This window comes from Haemaphysalis longicornis, unplaced genomic scaffold (genome assembly GCF_048455015.1).
Source record: "Haemaphysalis longicornis isolate Haplotype H1 unplaced genomic scaffold, Haemaphysalis longicornis Haplotype H1 scaffold_8, whole genome shotgun sequence".
Lineage (NCBI taxonomy): Eukaryota > Metazoa > Arthropoda > Arachnida > Ixodida > Ixodidae > Haemaphysalis > Haemaphysalis longicornis.
Window position 1 is genome coordinate 185,741,349 of NW_027526445.1, and position 17,623 is coordinate 185,758,971.

At 46.9% G+C, this 17,623-nt stretch overlaps 1 protein-coding gene across 2 annotated transcripts in view; it reads right to left on the reverse strand.

The window, feature by feature from the left end:
* Nucleotides 1-1,206: 1,206 nt before the first annotated feature.
* Nucleotides 1,207-17,623, reverse strand: part of LOC144149463 (protein arginine N-methyltransferase 5-like) — a 42,087-nt gene continuing 25,670 nt past the window's right edge. For both annotated transcript variants that reach the window (XM_077681040.1, XM_077681039.1), the window contains 9 exons: nucleotides 17,421-17,498; nucleotides 16,265-16,320; nucleotides 14,916-15,038; nucleotides 11,779-11,954; nucleotides 9,116-9,225; nucleotides 8,540-8,633; nucleotides 7,532-7,648; nucleotides 2,910-2,974; nucleotides 1,207-1,802 (listed from right to left, as the gene is read on the reverse strand). In XM_077681040.1, the coding sequence (XP_077537166.1) occupies nucleotides 1,650-1,802; nucleotides 2,910-2,974; nucleotides 7,532-7,648; nucleotides 8,540-8,633; nucleotides 9,116-9,225; nucleotides 11,779-11,954; nucleotides 14,916-15,038; nucleotides 16,265-16,320; nucleotides 17,421-17,498 (972 nt within the window). In that variant the 3' untranslated portion in view covers nucleotides 1,207-1,649. The remainder of the gene's footprint in view (nucleotides 1,803-2,909; nucleotides 2,975-7,531; nucleotides 7,649-8,539; nucleotides 8,634-9,115; nucleotides 9,226-11,778; nucleotides 11,955-14,915; nucleotides 15,039-16,264; nucleotides 16,321-17,420; nucleotides 17,499-17,623) is intronic.

A 17,623-nucleotide genomic window follows, 5' to 3' on the forward strand; every position in this document is an offset into this window, starting at 1 on the left:
ACTTCAATGGCCGCGCTCTCCTCAGTTTCGGTTTCAAAATCGCCGATTTTTGCCGATGAGCGGTGTCTATGCGCATATTTCAGCTGTTATATTTTGCCCCTTGCTTTCTTTAGGCACACTATACAAAAATAGTGTTTTCAAGAGGTGGAAATTTTGAGTGCAGTTGGCCTTTAAGAGGAGCACCTATCCTGGAACTACAAAAACACCTACGCCACGATGTTCTCTACCAGAGTTTGTTTCAAATCCCCAATCGTCACTTTTGCTTTCCTTCTTTGACACAGCTCATTGGAGTGACCCAAGTTTTATTTTGAGGCGCATACTTAACCCCAATGTTTTGCCTCACAAATTCAACCCTGGGGTCCTCACACACGAGGTCCTCACTATTCCCTCTAGCAACAGAGGTAGCTTGTGGTTCATTATTCCAAAGGATTAAGCCAATGATTTCCCAGAACTCTTTTCCCAAGCAAAGGCGCCATTAGTGGCAAATACTGATTGATTGATTGTGGGGTTTAACACATCGATGCTACACAGGCGATGAGCTGAGCTGTAGTGGAGGGCTTTGGTTAATCTGGACCACCTGGGGATCTTTAACGTTCGCCGAAATCTCATACACACGGGCGTTTTTGCTTTTTGCCTCCATCATAACATTAGCGGCAATTAGAAGCTGGCTAACGTGACTGAATTCCCAAACGAATAGCCCTCATTTGCCCTTCTCTCCTCTGGCAGGCTTGTCCGAGGACAATAGCCGATGTTCACAGCACCTTGAGATAGCGAGGGTGCTTAAAAAGGTAGATGAATTAGAACGGCGTTGAAAAAAACTAATTACACACTCTAAAATGCATGCATGAATTGAATGGGCACTGACCCTCACATTCTGAAGGCACCCAATTTTGTAAACCGACGGCCAAAGTTAGGAACTGGTTCAAGATCTCGGAAGTCAGAGAATAGCCCATCATCTCCTTCTCGCATAAGTGAGGAGCAAATTAAGGAACGCTGTTGTTCTTGCACACGTACGAATACAGCCAGAACCTCTTCAAAGGAGGACGTAAGCCTGAATTTTTCCCGCTTCTGTGGCCTTGCAGCCAGCAATGCCCAAAAGCGGATACACCATGAACAAAAAAATGTGTGCCCTCTTCTCCCTATACACAAAGAAAAAACTAGCAACCTCTGTTCCCTCTTTTACAGCAGAGGAACAGTCACGAAGGATGCAACAGTGAACAGTTTATTAACCTCACAATGATGTACAATCAACGCAAAGCATTCAGACTAGCACCAGCAACTCACCGATGTCTCCGCTCATACAAAGAAGGCAGCAGTACTGTCGAGATTCCTTCGAAAGCAGGCGCAACAGAGGGTCGCAGATTTTAGCAAAATTTCTCCACACCACAAAGCACGCGCTTTAGCTGTGTGCGTTTCAAATTGAGTTGCTGAAGCTGCTACAATTCATATTTTAAATTAGGAACCCCTCGTTACAGCCACTTCTGATGGACCCCGTACATTGCATGATGAACTCAAAACAACCTGTGCTGAGCGTTGAGGTGAATGAACCTGATCTTCGGTTGTGAAAAGCGAGCAATGTGGTTCTGTACACTGCATGAACAACCTGTCGTTGCACGGTCTTCGAGTGGCCGCTCCCTCCGAGGCACTGACTACAGTCCGATGGTGTACGACCGGCCGCACGAGTTGTGGACGGTGCCGGCATCCGGACTGGCTACCAGCCACTCGTACCAGACCTTGCGCGGTGACACACACCGCCAGAAGTGCACCTCCAGCTTGCAGCCTTTGGGCAGACGCACAGGTTCCTGCAAAGGGATCAGGGCACGGGTAGTTCGTTAACGGTAAAAGCTCGTTAGTTCAAACTCTGTTAATTTGAACTTACAGTTAATTAGAACTGACTCCCCGGTCTCGGTACAGCCCTGTATATTTCCATGGGGGAAAACTCCCGATAATTTGAATGCATCGGTTACCGTATTTACCTGATTCTAACGCGCACTTTTTTTCCGAAAAAATATGTCGAAAAAACGCATGCGCGTTAGAATCGGATACAAAACCGAAACTGCCGAAACAGCGGAAATTTCGTCCCACCCATCGCCATCGCCATTTCAAGATGGCGCTTTAGTGCTTCAGGAAGGGGCTTTAGTGCTTCAGACACGTCATCATGCGATTGAAGCAGCTCTGAAGTATGGCCGGTATTCAATAGCGAGGCGCTCATGCAGGCAACCATGTGAATGCACCGTTCACTGGTTACGTCGGGCTCCGCGAGATGGCGGTACTTGTCCGTGTCCGTGCTAAGCGCATGATACGGGTTGGACATTGCAACCTCTAGCCCACCGAACGCAAATTAATGCCTCGACTGAAATGAGAGTGCAATATACAACTCTGTTGGCACCACCGTTGAGAATCGGGCTGAAACGGAGCAGACGACGACGCACGCTGGTGTTATTGTTCTTCGGCTTGCGGCCGCAGTGGCATAAGGCGCGCCATGTTTGTGGCGCTTCGGCCATGTCCGTGGCCATTTCCGTGTTGCCAAATGAAGAAATTGACAGCTAAACTTTTCAATGAATACCGGCTATACTACCATGACCATACTTTTGTTTAGTTATCAAGTTTATCTTCAACAGGGATTCCAGGCTCAATTTTAGGTGTTCTGGCTCAGTTGTGTGAACAGGATGCTGTTTTCTTCAATCAACCATGTGTTGTTAGTGCTCGTGCGATCCAGTTCTCTTCCCTGTTTTATACGCTTGTAGTTACGAAATGTATGTGTGTATTGCTGCCATAACAGTGCCAGTGATAATAGGAGTGCCTCCCTTGACACCTGAACAGTGCCCACGCCAAAGACTCGTATTAGGCACAGCTGCTTGCAAACAGAACCTTGAAGGCTGGAGGCGTTGGAGGGCTTCCCATCTTACCTTGATGGGAAAATACATGGGGAACCAGCTGAACATCCCGGGAGAGTGGGAGTTGGGGCAGATACCTGGAAAAAAGGTGAGAAGAAAAAAACAACTAATGTCACATGCAACATTATGGGGAATATCCTTTTCCACAAGGTTTGGTGCATCTAACAGGAAAAACAAAAAATCTTCAGTGAACTAGTTTCCACTGGGTTGTTCACCTAAGCAAGCTTTCAGTGCCCACATCGTGAACGGGTACTATTAGAGACACTCGAAGAAAACAGTTTTCCACGCGGTGAAACTTTTGATGCAGCTAACTAGAGGCCTGGTGGGCAGCAGACGATTTAGCCCAAGGCCACAGTGGCGTGTGTATCTTATTATACAGTGGAACCCTGATAACATGACTTTCAAGGGACTGCACAAAAAAGTCGTATGATTGGCATGTCGTACGACCGCGGTACAGGTAAATGATGCCCTAGTAGGCGTTCTCACGCGACAGGTGGGCTAATAACCTATTAAAACTACTACAGCTGCTGCAGTCTCACACAATTTGCAGACCCCTAACTGAAATCCCAAATTTCTTTAAAAATAAAAAATTACGCCCACCTCCCCTCGCGGGAACCCTGGTGTGATGCGACGCTGAGGGGGGTTCAAGCGCAAGCGGAGAGCAACCGTCGACCGAAAGGCCGCCGGAGAGCGGCACACCGGTTATATGCGCAGCGCGCCCGAAGGAGAGGAGACCACAGAGAGAGAGAGTACTGCACATGCGCAGCACCGCGCGCAGCGCCACCCACCAGCGGAGTGAGAGCGCACTGGGCCGCACACCCGCAGATGTTGACAGAGTGTGTTCGCTCTCACCTGGGCACGCGCCGGCGCCAGTGCGTCTGCCGCAGCTATGACGTAACACAATCCAACACAATCCACTTTAATCCAATCCAGTCCAAATCCAATCCAAGCCAAGCCAAGCCAAGCCAATGCCCCTCGCGAGAGAGTGCTCGCTATCGGAGAGGAGAGGGGGTGAGCGGTGGAGAGTGCGGACGCCGCCGCCGACGACAACGGACGCACGCAGGAAGGACAGGGCCGACGACAAGAGATGCTCTCAGCGTCGCATCTAAAAAAGGAACACCCATTTCGTGCCCCTCCCCCCATGCCGTTTCTGCTAGCTTCACAGCCGAGCGCCATGCTGCATGCAAGGTAAAGTGGGGAAGGCCAGAAGAGGCGAGAGTGCAGAGCTGGCAATGCTGCAAGCAAGTCATACACGGGAGGGAAAACCATCCCAGGCAAAAACCGACGCAGTTAGTGTCCGACCGATTTTTCGGACCTGGAGGGGAACGAAAAATAGTCAGAATAAAAGAGCCGTCCAAAAAATTCGTGAGTCATTACTCCTATGGAAAAACTGGCGGTTCCTCGGGAAAGTCCTGAATATCCAGCAAGTCTGAATTTTTGGAGTCCGAAAAAATGGTCGGCTACTGCAAATGCGGGAAGAGATGGCAACCAATTTAGTGGTGACCAAAGGGGAAGTAAAATAAATAATACTAAGATACGGCAAGGAAAGAAAGGGCGGGAAAGAAGGAAACAAAGCGACAATGCAGCTTTGAAAGACACTGATAGGCAGAGATAAGGTGATAAAAGCGGTAAAATGCAGAAAGAAACGGCGGTTGGCGTTTAAAGAAACGAACAGGCCAAGAGAGAGCATTGTTAAAAGAAGACACTTGGATCGAACGGACGAGGAAAGTGGGAGTTCGCACATTTGTCGGCTAAGATTGGACCTTCAAATTGGTGGTCCACTGGCCACCGACACTTTGAGTTGTCACGGTCGGCGCGTTGATGTTCTGCTGCCGCATGGGGCCATCGAAAGTGAAGGGTCTTCATACAACTTTTTATAATTTTCAAGTAAACTTTGTGAAACTTGTCAGTCTTGCTGCTTTTTTCCCCACTGGTTTCAAATTGCCATAATTTTTTCAGCTGGTCAATTCGTTCCCAAGATAATTGGAGATAATTAGCCATTTTTGGAGGAATAATAGACAAAACAGTTTCAGTCACAAAACTGTAATCTCTATACTTTGCTGTACTATGAACCCTGGTGAGTGCAGTAAGAGAATCCATTTTTTAATGGAGCGCCTGGAACTAATTTTACAGCTCATTAAACTTTGGTGGCACCAGTGGCAAGGAACCATTTCAGATGCCCATTTCAAACACCGAAGTTTAATGAGCTGTAAAATTAGTTCCAGGCGCTCCATTAAAAAATGGATTCTCTTACTGCACTCACCAGGGTTCATAGTACAGAAAAGTATAGAGATTACAGTTTTGTGACTGAAACTGTTTTGTCTATTATTCCTCCAAAAATGGCTAATTATCTCCAATTATCTTGGGAACGAATTGACCAGCTGAAAAAATTATGGCACATTTGAAACCAGTGGGAAAGAAGCAGCAAGACTGGAAAGTTTCACAGGGCTTACTTAAAAATTAAAAGATGTTGTGTTAATTAATTTATTTATTTAGAAAATACTGCAGGCCAAGAATGGCCCAGGTAGGAGTGGAGGTGGTACAATACGAGAACATGACCGAAAAAAAGAAACAATACAGGTGGCACAAACTAACAGGCAAATATACAACTAATTACGGTACAAGATCTAAGTCACTTCACAAAAAATTTTCAATACACCTTAACATGTTTCCAGATTCAAAAATGTGATGTGGCAGTTCGTTCCATTCTGTTATTGCGTGAGGAAAGAAAGAGTATTTGAAATTGTTAGTTCGAGCAAAGATAGGAGTGAAGTTTTGTGACTGATATCATCTAGTTGGACGTGAAGATAACAGAGCAAGAATATTTTTTAGGTCTAGTACAGTGTTTTTTTTTTGCTGGATAGATAAAAAAGAAATTTTAGTCTTGCTGTTTTCCTGCGACATTCTAAAGTTTGAATTTTGTTATCATGCATTAGTTCAGTTGGGGAATCAGACTGGCGAAATCGGTTGAAAATGAAACGGACGGCTAACCTTTGGATTTTCTCTAGATTGTTAATATCTTTTTTAGTATGCGGATCCCACACCACACATGCATATTCCAAACCAGACCTGATTATTGTATTGTATGCTAGCAGTTTAGTAGTGGGGGGAGAACTATTGAGTTTATTATGCCTAGCATGCCTAATTTCCCACATGCGGATGAACAAATCTTTTCAATGTGAGAAGACCAAGTTAGTTTGCTAGTTATTGTTACGCCAAGATATTTGCAAGTTTCTGTTAGTAAAATGGGGGTTCCTTTTATACTGTACGGGTAAATAAATGGCTGTTTCCTGTTAGTGATGCGCATGAACATAGTTTTATCAGGGTTTACATTCGTTCCCCAGCGGTCACACCACATTGGCAGTGGTGCAGCATTACCTGATCATTTAAGGAGGTAATTGAACGGAATAGAAGACAACCATCAGCAAATAAGCGGATTTCTACACCTTGTTTAGCACATGTTGTAACATCATTAATATAAATAAGGAAAAGCAGAGGCCCAAGGACACTTCCCTGGTGAACACCGGAGTTAACAGGGAGAGGGTAAGAACAAACACCGTTTATGTCAACAAACTGTGTACGTGAACTTAAGTATGATGCAAAATATTTAACAATTGCAGAGGGAAAACCTATCAAAAAATTAAGTTTGAGAATTAGTTTGGAGTGCACTATCGAATCAAATGCCTTGCTGAAGTCAAGAAAAATGACATCAGTTTGGCCTGATTTATCTAGTACCACGGAGAATGAATGGACACAAGGAATTAATTGGGTAGTTGTGGAAAAGACCTTTACGGAAGCCGTGTTGGAATGGCGATAGAACATTCCGCGCGTCTAAAAATTTGATAATGTAATTTGAGATGATGTGTTGCAGCAGTTTACAACATCTGCTTGTAAAGCGTGAACCGCATGGTGCGTTATTGCACGCGATTCGGGCGCGTCAGCGTTGCGCGTGCGATTTTTTGACGCCCGCGTCGGCGATTCAGTGCGAGCGGCAGCTTCTTCCTCGCTCAGAAAATGACGCGTGTCGCGCGCGGCAGTGGGAGGAGCCTGGCGCCTTGCGCCAATGGGGAGGCGCACACCTCATGGCGGCGGTTTCGAAGCGCTCGCGACAGCTGGCTGGCTCTGCCGGGGATGTTTAGGCTTACCACCCCGGCAGATATTGAATGGGTGCTTTCACTAGCGGCGCGGATGATGTTTTATAGTACTGTTTTCGCCCACATTATAAGCTCCTTTACCGCACAAGCAACTTCATGCGTGCCTTGAGCGGCATTTTAGAGAGTGCTTAGAAGCGGTCCCTCGAGCTCCCGACACCACTTCGTGGCCGAAGCCACTGCCACGTTGCTGCCGCCGGCCTCACCGCGCGCACCATGCGGGTGGTTCCGAGGTAGCGTTTAGCACGCTTGTGCCATGTGCGGCGCGTTTTCGCGAGCAGAAAATGCTCCATGCGGTTCTTGCTTAAGTAATTGGTTATGAGGAGATTATTTCCTTTTTTAAGTACTGGTATGTGCCAATGACTCATGTGGCCCCTTAACCTTCTCAGTGGCTCTAAACCACAAATGAGAAGTGCCCTATTCTGCGCCAACAGAAATATGAGCATGCACTGGAAGTGAGAGCTTCAAACGGGGTGGCCTCACTGAGCTTGACGTCCTTGTAGAGCACCGTGTCGAAGTAGCCTGCGAATCCGTGCAGGTAGTAGTTGTCCTCGATGTCAAAGTGCAGGACCTTGTAACGGCTGTTGTCGATCGGAGTATCTAGAAGGAGTCAAGGAAGGGCCGACACTACTCCCGAAGGGCCGAAAATTTCCCAAAAAAGCACTTTTTTAAGGTATCCCTTTTCTCTTAGTTCGCACAATATTTCCCCTGAAAAGTTGGCACTTGAACAGTACCAGGTACCTGTAAAAGCTGTAGAGGCCCGATTTCAATGAAAAGAATAACAATTTTTCCATAATTTCCACCTTTTTCACCTCGAGCGGTACTGCAGTACTGCAGTGGTAGGAAATCATTTAGAGGTACATCCCAGCATGTAAAGCGGCTAGAAAGATAATTTCTTTTGCAGTGTAAAGCTAAATGTTTAAATTTAACGAATTTAGACCGTCCGCAGAAACAATGGTAAAATTACTGCTGTGGTACAGTTGCACTCCCTGGTGTTTCTAAAGCCCAACAGGATATGAAGTATTAAAGTATATCATAGCACATCGAAAAAATTGCCCGAAACGAAATGTCAAAACATGTTGCACAACTCTAAACTTTCACCGATCAGACAAAAAAGAGTGCATGTTTGCGCTCAGGATGTTAAAATACTCTTGACGAGTAAATCTCAAGCACATAGGTTAAAAAAGAAAAATAACATTCCCAAGGCTCGTGTTCCCATTTAAAGAAAGAAAAAAAAAACAGACACCGGTTTGTTTGCCATGTTGCACAGTTAGTTCTATTTTGACAGCTCCTGCCCAACTACCCAGAATGTCGGCACAGGCGAAAGCAAGGCGCAGCAAACTAGAAAGACGCCATGAGGTGCTAGTGACTTGGATGTAACTGAGACCTTGAAAACTCTTTCCCGAGTCTCCAAAACAATCAATCACAGGTGGGGAGGCACGAAAGAGAGTCCCAAATAAGGTCGCCCAGGAGAGCATCTGTTCCACTGACCTTTGTTTGGATGCTTGAAGGTGAACAAGGGCTGGACTTCCGTCAGAATGGTCACATTGTGCAGGCGAACCACGTAGGGTGTCTCCACGGAATGCTGAAAGCACACAAGAGAGACGGAAAACTTCACCGTGTTAAGGGGGGACACTGCTCTTAAAACAACTTCTTTGAATTTTCAAGTAAGCTCTGTGAAACTTGTCAGTCTCACTGCTTTTCCCCCACTGATTTCAGAAATGTCATTATTTTTTCAGCTGGTCAATTAGTCCCCGAGATAACTAGAGATGATTAGCCACCTTTGGAGGAACAGTAGACAAAACAGTGTCAGTCATAAAACTGCAATCTTTACATTTTGCAATAGTGTGAACCCTGGTGACTGCAATAAGAGAATTAGTGCTTGGATGCACCACTTGGAACTAATTTCCCAGCTCATTAAACTTTGGTGGCACCAGTGGCCAGGAACCAGGAAGCTGTAAAATTAGTTCCAAATTGTTTTCAAAGCAGTGTCCCCCTTAACTTCATTCATTCATTTCACAATGTTCTCTTCTCAAAGTTGGGCTGCACATGACCGATCTGCCTCACCAGCGGGTGCTTGTCCTTCTCCCGCTGGGCCACGGCCTCCGAGTACAGCTTGTGGGACTGCAGGGGGGCCAGATAGGAGGTGTACTCGCGCGGAATGCTGATGCCGTCATCTGGCCACCAGGGGGGGGGGGGGGAACGCAAGACAAGAGTACAGAATTACAAACAGCTGCTTGGCGAAACATCGGGGCAAAATACGCTCCAGAACTGATTTGAAAGGTGTCACAAACCTCACCGATGTCATATCCGTCACGGAGTGACATCACCAGAAAGAGTTTCATTGGTGCGGTGGCACTAGGTTTCGAGCCCACGATTACTCTGGCCGCAACAGGACGTGTGAGATGCTCTACCGGCTGAGCCATGAAGTCATGCCCGGGTAGCTGTACGAACGCACCTGATGTCTTTCCCTCTAACTTGTCCATTCAGATGGTGCTTGCCGTCTAGGACAGGTGAAGTGACGTAGTGCGTCATGCCGCTAATGAGCGCCGATAGTTGGTGCCTCGATAGGGCGGCATGTAGCACTGGAAGCTGCTGTGTTTATCCGTCCGCCGCCTATGTAGAACGCCGCTCAGCATGTGGAACACCGCCACCACGTTCCACAAGTTGAGCTCGTCACAACGCAGGTGTCCGGCATACACAGCATGGAGCAGGACCAATGTGGTCGCACCTTTGCCTAAGCGACCCGCCAGCAGGACATCGCTCGCCAAGCACACCCACAAGACTGCTGCCGGCCCTCAAATCATGCTTTTTTTCGCTGTAACGTACTGTGACTTCACCAAACAATTTGCTGACAACCCGTTTGGTTTCGTTCGCACAGTTTGCGAGCGCCTGGCATTTCAATCGGATTTACGCAATGCTCCGGCACGTGCAATCCAGTGTCTAATGTTCATGCGTCTGACCATGCCATACTGACAAAATATAAATAGCGATGTGCAAGTTCATATCAATACACAATAAACATTCAACTGCTCCTGTGAAGGCACATTTCACTTTCGTGTTTTACCGACTCCTATGAAAAAAGGATCAACCACATTTTTTCCCCTTTATCTAAATGCCAAAATGCAGGGTGCAAGAAGTGCTCGTCTACAAAATTAAAAACAGTACCGCAAGCGCTGCCATACAAAACGTGTTTTTGTTTCTTTTCATCCAAACTTTGCAATTTTAAATTTGCACACTGAAAGTATGCGCACGATGCGACCGATTTTCTGCTCAAATCGGGCGCAGTTAAACGTGGACCTGTGTACTAGTTCCAGTTTCAGTGCAACAGAGAAGCCATCCTCTGTAAGGTATTCTTGCGCAGAGGTTTCTCTTTCCAGCCATGCAGCGTGTTTCTTGGGCGGTTGCTGCTGCCACAGGGCCAAGAGGGCACACCAGATAAAATGCCGGGGCTGAGAAAGAAATGTCCAGTTGCCTTCACAAGCAAAGCTAGGTCAGCCATCAAACGAACAAAAAACAGCGCATAAAAGAGACAAAGACTGCACTCAACTTCCAACTGGTTTTATTGCGAATGAAGCACAATATACAGATAGCCGCCCAACCTGGAGATGCGTCAACGATAGGCTGACGGAGCATGTGAACAATGTAAAAAACATGCAGGAGGAGAAAGATGTGGAAGGCTTGTTGGCAAGCCATTGTTTGAACTGCAAAGACTGTTTGCCAGATCGGCAAAGCACTCCCATTATCAGGAAGTGCAAAACACGGCTGTCACGTGAAATTGTGGAATCGGAACGAATTCTAACACTTGGTGAGGCATGCGTCAGCATGGCCTCTATCATGCTGTCTGAAAAAGAACAAAAATTTCTACGCAAGCACAGATGAGTCACCGGTTGGGCGGCTACCTATTCATTCGCAATAAAGCCAGCTGGAAGTTCAGTGCAGTCCTTGTCGTCCCTTCTCAGACCTTGTTTCGTTTTTGCACTGCTTTTTTCCTTCGATCGTGTACCAAGACGCCCAGTTTTCTACGTCAGCCGTCAAAAGCCCTGGCAACTCTGCCGGCTGAAGAGGAGACTAAATGAATGCAACATCCATGGTTGGAAAAGGCTGAAGCAAGTCTCTCCTGCATGAAAGGCAACGCTAATTGGGTACCAGCTACGCCGCCAGCAACGCCAATTGTGTACAAGGCGATGCTCTTATGTTCGGCGAGTTTTTGCAGGCCAAAGACAGGAGCAGCTAACCAAGCAGCTAACGACGGCCGCTGCAAGCGAGATCGCAAACTGAAAAGGTATTTCACACATTAACATCACGTAGAGCAAGCGATAGCTATCAAATTACATATCACAGGAGCTCCCTAAAAGGTGTGCTCGGGCCATGTACTGCAAAGAAATAAGTGTTTTAACTTAGTTTCCCACACTCACAGCTAAATTCCTCCCTCATGCAGTTTTCCTCACTCACAGATGCCAAGTCTTCTCCAATACATCCGCACTGCAATCACCGATTAGGAACACGGACTTGTGCGTCACTTCAGGCAGGGCTCCCGCATTACATTCTGGAATAAACTTAATCCGTCTCCAAAGCGCTGCACAGCTGCTCGTTCCCTTTTGCTACTGCCGAGTTAGAGCGAGCGCTATGGAACGCCTTGTGCATCAAAGGCATGTAAAGCGTTGGGAATTCTTGTGTGAGGACACCAAAGAAAAAAAAAATGAAAAGCAGCGAAGAAAGCGGGAGACCTTTGAGGAACCGCTGGGCGCCGTCCAAGCACTCGGGCGACACCTCGTTGTCCCCAAAGGAGCCGAGCAGCTCGGACACCAGGACGTCTGCCTTCTCGGGGGCCCGGAAGTCACGCATGTCGCACGACACCACCGTCACCTGATCCTTCCACTTCTCCTCTTTCTGGCACATCAGGCTGCAAGTGTGTATAGACAGAAAAAGTGGAGGAGGGGAGAGGAAATGAACATCTCCCCCCCCCCCCCCCCCCTGCTACGGCACCATCAAGGATGGCAAGTACTGGTAACTAAAACTGACGGAACGCCGATAGAATCAACACCTGAGAATGTCATTCTGAGCGAGAAACGTCCAATAAACTGGAATATAAGTTGAGTTCACCCCCTCTCCTCCCAAATGTGCATGAAAGTATCCACTCGTCCCTGTAGTGGTCTTTGGCAGGTTGTCTATATTAGTCTGGCAGCCATAACAGCACGAGCATCCTACTAAAATAGAATTTCGATGATACAATTCTGGGTGATACTAATTCCGGGATGATATGAATTTCTGAAAGGTCCCGGCGAAATTGCATCGTTTGCAATGGAAAAATTTTTGGCTGTTACAAACGGACCTGCGCAGCCCGGCAGATGATACGAACGAGCCGCCGAGACGCCCGACTGCCGAACGAGCAAGTGACGGCTCTCTCTCCCCTCTTTATCACTCTTTCTCCAGAAACGGCCAGGCTGTTGTTTTCGGCTCGCGAAAACGTGCCACGCAGCACGCCCCACGCACGGTGACACCGCCGCGAAACCCCCCACATGCTGCGCGTGGCGCGGCCAGCGGCAGCAACATGGCAGCGGCTCCAGCTGCGAAGTGGCGTGCATACTCAAGCGATCGCTTCTAATATTCCTCAAAATGCCACTCAAGGCAGACATGAAGTTGCTTGTGCGGTAAAGGAGCTGATAATGTGGGCAAAAACGGTGCTATAAAACATTTTCTGCGCCGCTAGTGAAAGCTCCCATGAAATATCTGCAGGGGTGCTAAGCCTAAACATCTCCAGCAGAGCCAGCCGGCTGTCTCAAGCACTTTGCAAGTCATCAGGCTCCTCCATTCTGACGCGCGCATCGTGCGTCATGTTCTCATCGAGGTAAGAGCTACCGCGCGCGCGAAATCGTCGATGTGAGCATGAAAATACAGCACGCACAAAGCCGAGGCGCGCGAATCGCGTGCAAAAACGCACCATGCGGTTCACGCTTGACTGATGTGGCGTGTAGCGAGCTTGGGCACAGCGAGTCAGGAGACGAGCGCGAAGCCTTACGCGCTCCAGAAAGGACTGCTTTGCGACATGGGGGTTAAAAAATAAGCAGAAAAAATCCCGGATTTCTTCCCGCGGAAGTAAGAAAAGAAATACTAACCGAAAACTTTTTTCAGCACTCAATTTTTGGTCTGTGTTGGTTCATACGAATTTCGGATGATAAGAATAATTTTCGCAGCCCCACGAGATTCGTATCATCGAGATTCTACTGTACTGGTATTCCCACCACCCATGCCTCAATGACAGAGCCACATTTTCTCAAAGGGCAAGCATATTAACAAGGTGAAGGTTTGGGCGAGTTGGTATATCATACTTGAATATTCAGAGCGCAAACGACTATTTGCGCTTTACTGGCCAATGACATCACGGGAACCGACCGCTCTGCAGCCTAGGGTGCCTTTATTCACGCGCCCGCTGCAGAGGGTGGAGACATGTATACGCTGGCGCCGCCATTTTGGGTCCCTCGCTCGATGCCGAAGCAAGTCATTGTATCAAAACCGCGCTAAAATTACCGCCGCAACGCGGTTTACTAGCGAATTTTGAATCATCTTATCGGTTTTGCGTTGTTGGGTTTTGTGGGAAACAAAAAGAACAACGCGTTGAGCACGTTGACCCAATTGTGGTGGCAGGGGGCCATTTAAGAGTGTCTCCACCCTGTACGGCGGCGCTGGCATCGAGATACCCTACGGCGGCGCTTGCGCGTTTGTTTACGTTACTGAACCTATGTTACACCACCATACCGTGGCAAGCCGTATTTCAACCTGGCTTGTTTTTGTTCTGAGAGAAAACAATCGTTTCGTGAAACATATTGCTCGCTCGACAAATATGGTCACGTAAGACACCGTTGCTTGCGTCAATCGGCCAGTGTCGGCTGAGACAACCCCAAAGCCCCGCAGTGCTGTGCAGCTAAACCAAGCATAGTGCGTGCATAACCAACAGCAGTATACGCACCGGTACTTCTATGTTTACGTGTACTTTCGTAACTTCCACTGTTTGTTCCACCATTCTTATTGCTTTAAAAGGAATGCACCCTAAATTTAAGCACAAATAGCTCATTCTGCAAGCTTATAACTTATAGCTCAGCCTAACTTGCGCTTGCTTTTGCCGGCCTCCGCCAACCGCAGAGCAGGCTGGTATGACATCATAGGTTCTGTTGTGAGAAATCAGCAGGTGGGTCGCATGGCCATTCCCTTTTTTCCTAATTATGCAGCTTATCTGAGCGAAGTTTATGTTAAAAGTAGTGTCAGTGTGATTCTAACGAGGCCGTCTTTTGAATGAACCAAACTTGTGTTTTGTCTTCCTGGCTCCTTTAATGACCAGCTGGACTGCATCACATGTTCTTATCCAGATAAGCTACTTCTTGCGACGATAGTCCTAGGGACGGCTGGCTGACACTGATACATCCCTAGGACTACTGCTGCAAGAAGTAGCATATCTAGGTAAGAACATGTGATGCAATCCATAGTATCAGTGTGTAACATGCGCAGGTGGTGTGTTCCTACTTTTCAAAGTAATCTTCAGTTGTGAGTGGCACCCTGTTCGTGTTTACCTCAATCCTTCGTCCATGTCTTTTTGCACCTAGTGAAGATGTTTCAGTCGTAATATCATGAACATTGTAGTCATTGTGGGTATGCAGTCAAGCCCACTCAAAACAATCATATGACACTCGCTTACCCAAAACAAAAACAGTGTGATAATCAGAAATAACATTAGAGCAATGGCGCAAAATTGCAGACAAAAGGCACGTCCGCGAGTGCGAGGGAAGCATCTACGCACGTTTCTAGAGAGAGACAGGTGGAGGTGGAAGGAACAGGGGTCAATCAAAAGGTGCGAAGAGTGAACACTCACGAGACAACCGCGTTGGGGTTCTTCTCAACAGCATAGACGCGAACCTTTCGGTCGGCGCGCCGAGCAGCATTCAGCGTTGCCGTCACCAGGGGGCCCCTGCCAGCTCCGACAACCATGACGACGCTGCAAGTCGCATGTCAAAGAGGAAGGGGGCAGAAAGGAATTACTTTCGCCTTTGGCAAGATTAGCTCGCGTTTTGCAGCCGGCACCAATTATTATTCCGAGCAACGTCACCATTCAGTGCCTAGGCTGCCGCCGAAATGCCTGTTCAAACTTTTCAAATGCCTCTTACTGACATGTGGCAAAGAGAGAGAACACTGCTGCTACTCAGTCTGCTGAGCAAGTTTCATCTCAATCACGCTTTCGACAAGCGCGCCTTGCAGAGGCCGTAAATTTTATCCCGCTGCACGAAGTAATCTGCGATTGCGTCGATACGATCCTTCTTTCGTGCCGTTGCCGTCAACTCTGGCCGCCATTTTGAATTTTGCGACCGGGCAGCTTCCGGTAAAGACTGCAGCTGTTTTGTTTCGACAGCAATTGTGGCTGTTTTGAACGTGGTTGATGTATGGTTACTGCATGTTTACTTGTTTTTTAGACCACAGTCGATAGTCTTGTCCACAGCGACCATAGTGCGAGCTTTCCGTCCACAACATATTATTCCCGCTCCATGCTGCCCATGTGCTTCCAAAGAAGTACCTCATCGTGATCCATGATTGTGGTTATGCTGTGTTTTCGCATCCTACTGTTCATGCCTGCAAAGTGCTCGCTTCTGAGTTACGAGACGCTGTATAGTCTTTGCCCATGATTGCAGTACAGCAACTCCAGTGCAAGTAGTTTTTTTTTTTTCTTTTCAAATGTGTATCGTGCCCACTCCGGATTCTTGGAGTAGCACCAATGCGAGTTAAAAAACGCATTCTCCAGGTTGAAAAAAAGAAAAAAGAAAGTGATGTCTCCCAAACATGCAAAGTAGCTTCTACTTTGGAGCAAAAACTTGTATAAAAAATCAAGGCCTGAAAAAAAAAAAAAATGATATTCGATATCCGATTTAATATTCGGCTTTCTTTCCAAATTCGAATCGATATTCACTTCGAAAGTTACTTTTCGGTATTCGCACACCTCTAGTAACCACCAACCAGATAAATGACCAGCTTTCAACTCTCTCAAAGCATCACCCATGGGTCAAATTTAAGAACAGTGTTGAGAAGAGGGAGAAGGCAGATGAATGCATCTGCCAAACCACAGACTCCAAGCTCTCGATTAACTGCTTGTGACGCAGGGAGGCAAATCACCGAGCACAGATAAATGCGACAAGGAAAAAAAAAAAATGAAAAGAGGGAGATACCACTCACATCTCCTTGTCCTTGCCCAGCTCTTCCCCCTTGTCGATGAGTGCAAGGTATATGGCCTGTGGTAGAGAGGGAGCAAATAAAATCCAGTCAGCTGCTCTAAAAAGCTTGCAGTTTCGGGGGAAAAAACCTCAACCAATATTTCCGTTTCATACAGTATTTGTGTACATGCATATCTGGTTTTTGTTGTTGCAGCCCGTTCAACAGGGTGTGAGTTTACCTGCGAGTTCGCAGCTACAGCGCCACTCGTGCGGCAAAACAACTCATGTTCGTAGCTTTGGGACACGAAAATACCGTAAAAACCCGCATATAATACCAGGTGTAATTTGAGGAAAGCAAACATGAATAATAATAATAATAATAATAACAACAATAAAAACAACAACAACATTAATAAAGTAATTTCAAATCTGCATATAATACGAGGAAAAAAGCTGAGAGAGATCATTTATTTGCATTGCAGTTACTGTTCAGCTGTAGTCAGCTCCACTTTATGGAATGGTTATTCTGTAATTGCGACCCAAAATAATGGCAATCAATCATTAATTATATAAAAAAAAAGATCAAATTTCAGAAATCTAATTGCAGATTTGAAATCAGCACAAAGAACTGCATAATACTGCGCAGTTTCATTAATATTGATTAGTAAATAAAAAAAAAAAAACCTCTAAGACCAATACACCCCCTCAAAGGCAGCTGAGTAGCGCTTTTGCAGTCCCAACATCATGATAGATAGACTTTCAATGAGCGTGCCGATTCTTGGTGTAGTCCAGATGGCACCACTTGAAAGAAGCAGCAGACCGCTGAAACCACCGCAAGATGGCGCATCATCCTCCACGACGAGTCTTGACAATGGCACTTTCAAAGAAACCCAAAACTGCAAATTTTCGGCTGAAAACTTTGGTGGGTATATAACACAGGGCAGAAATTTTACATGGTAAAATTTAGAAGAAAACTTGCACTATATGCGGGCTTTTACGGTAGGCCATTTTGCTTCACGAGCAGAGCCACAGCTGCAAATTCACCGGTAAATTCGCGCCACGTAGAACGGGCTTGAGCTCTCACACCGCAGGCAGCGTGTTTTCAATGTGCAACAAGAGCCCCTACTTGTAGAGTATTGACAGTGTTAAACACTGCATCAGGAACGCCACGCCCTCACCTGCTGGTACTCTGTGTACTTGACGGGGTCCTTCTCAAAGGTTTCGTACGTCACCGACTCCAGGTTGTCACCCAGCGGCTAGAGGAGGAGAAGACGAAGAAGAAGAAAAGGAAAATGAGAACTGTTCATACAAGTGCATGGAGAAACTCAGCTACACAGTCAACTGGCTCACACTACCAGACACAATTTTGCTATTCTCCCGC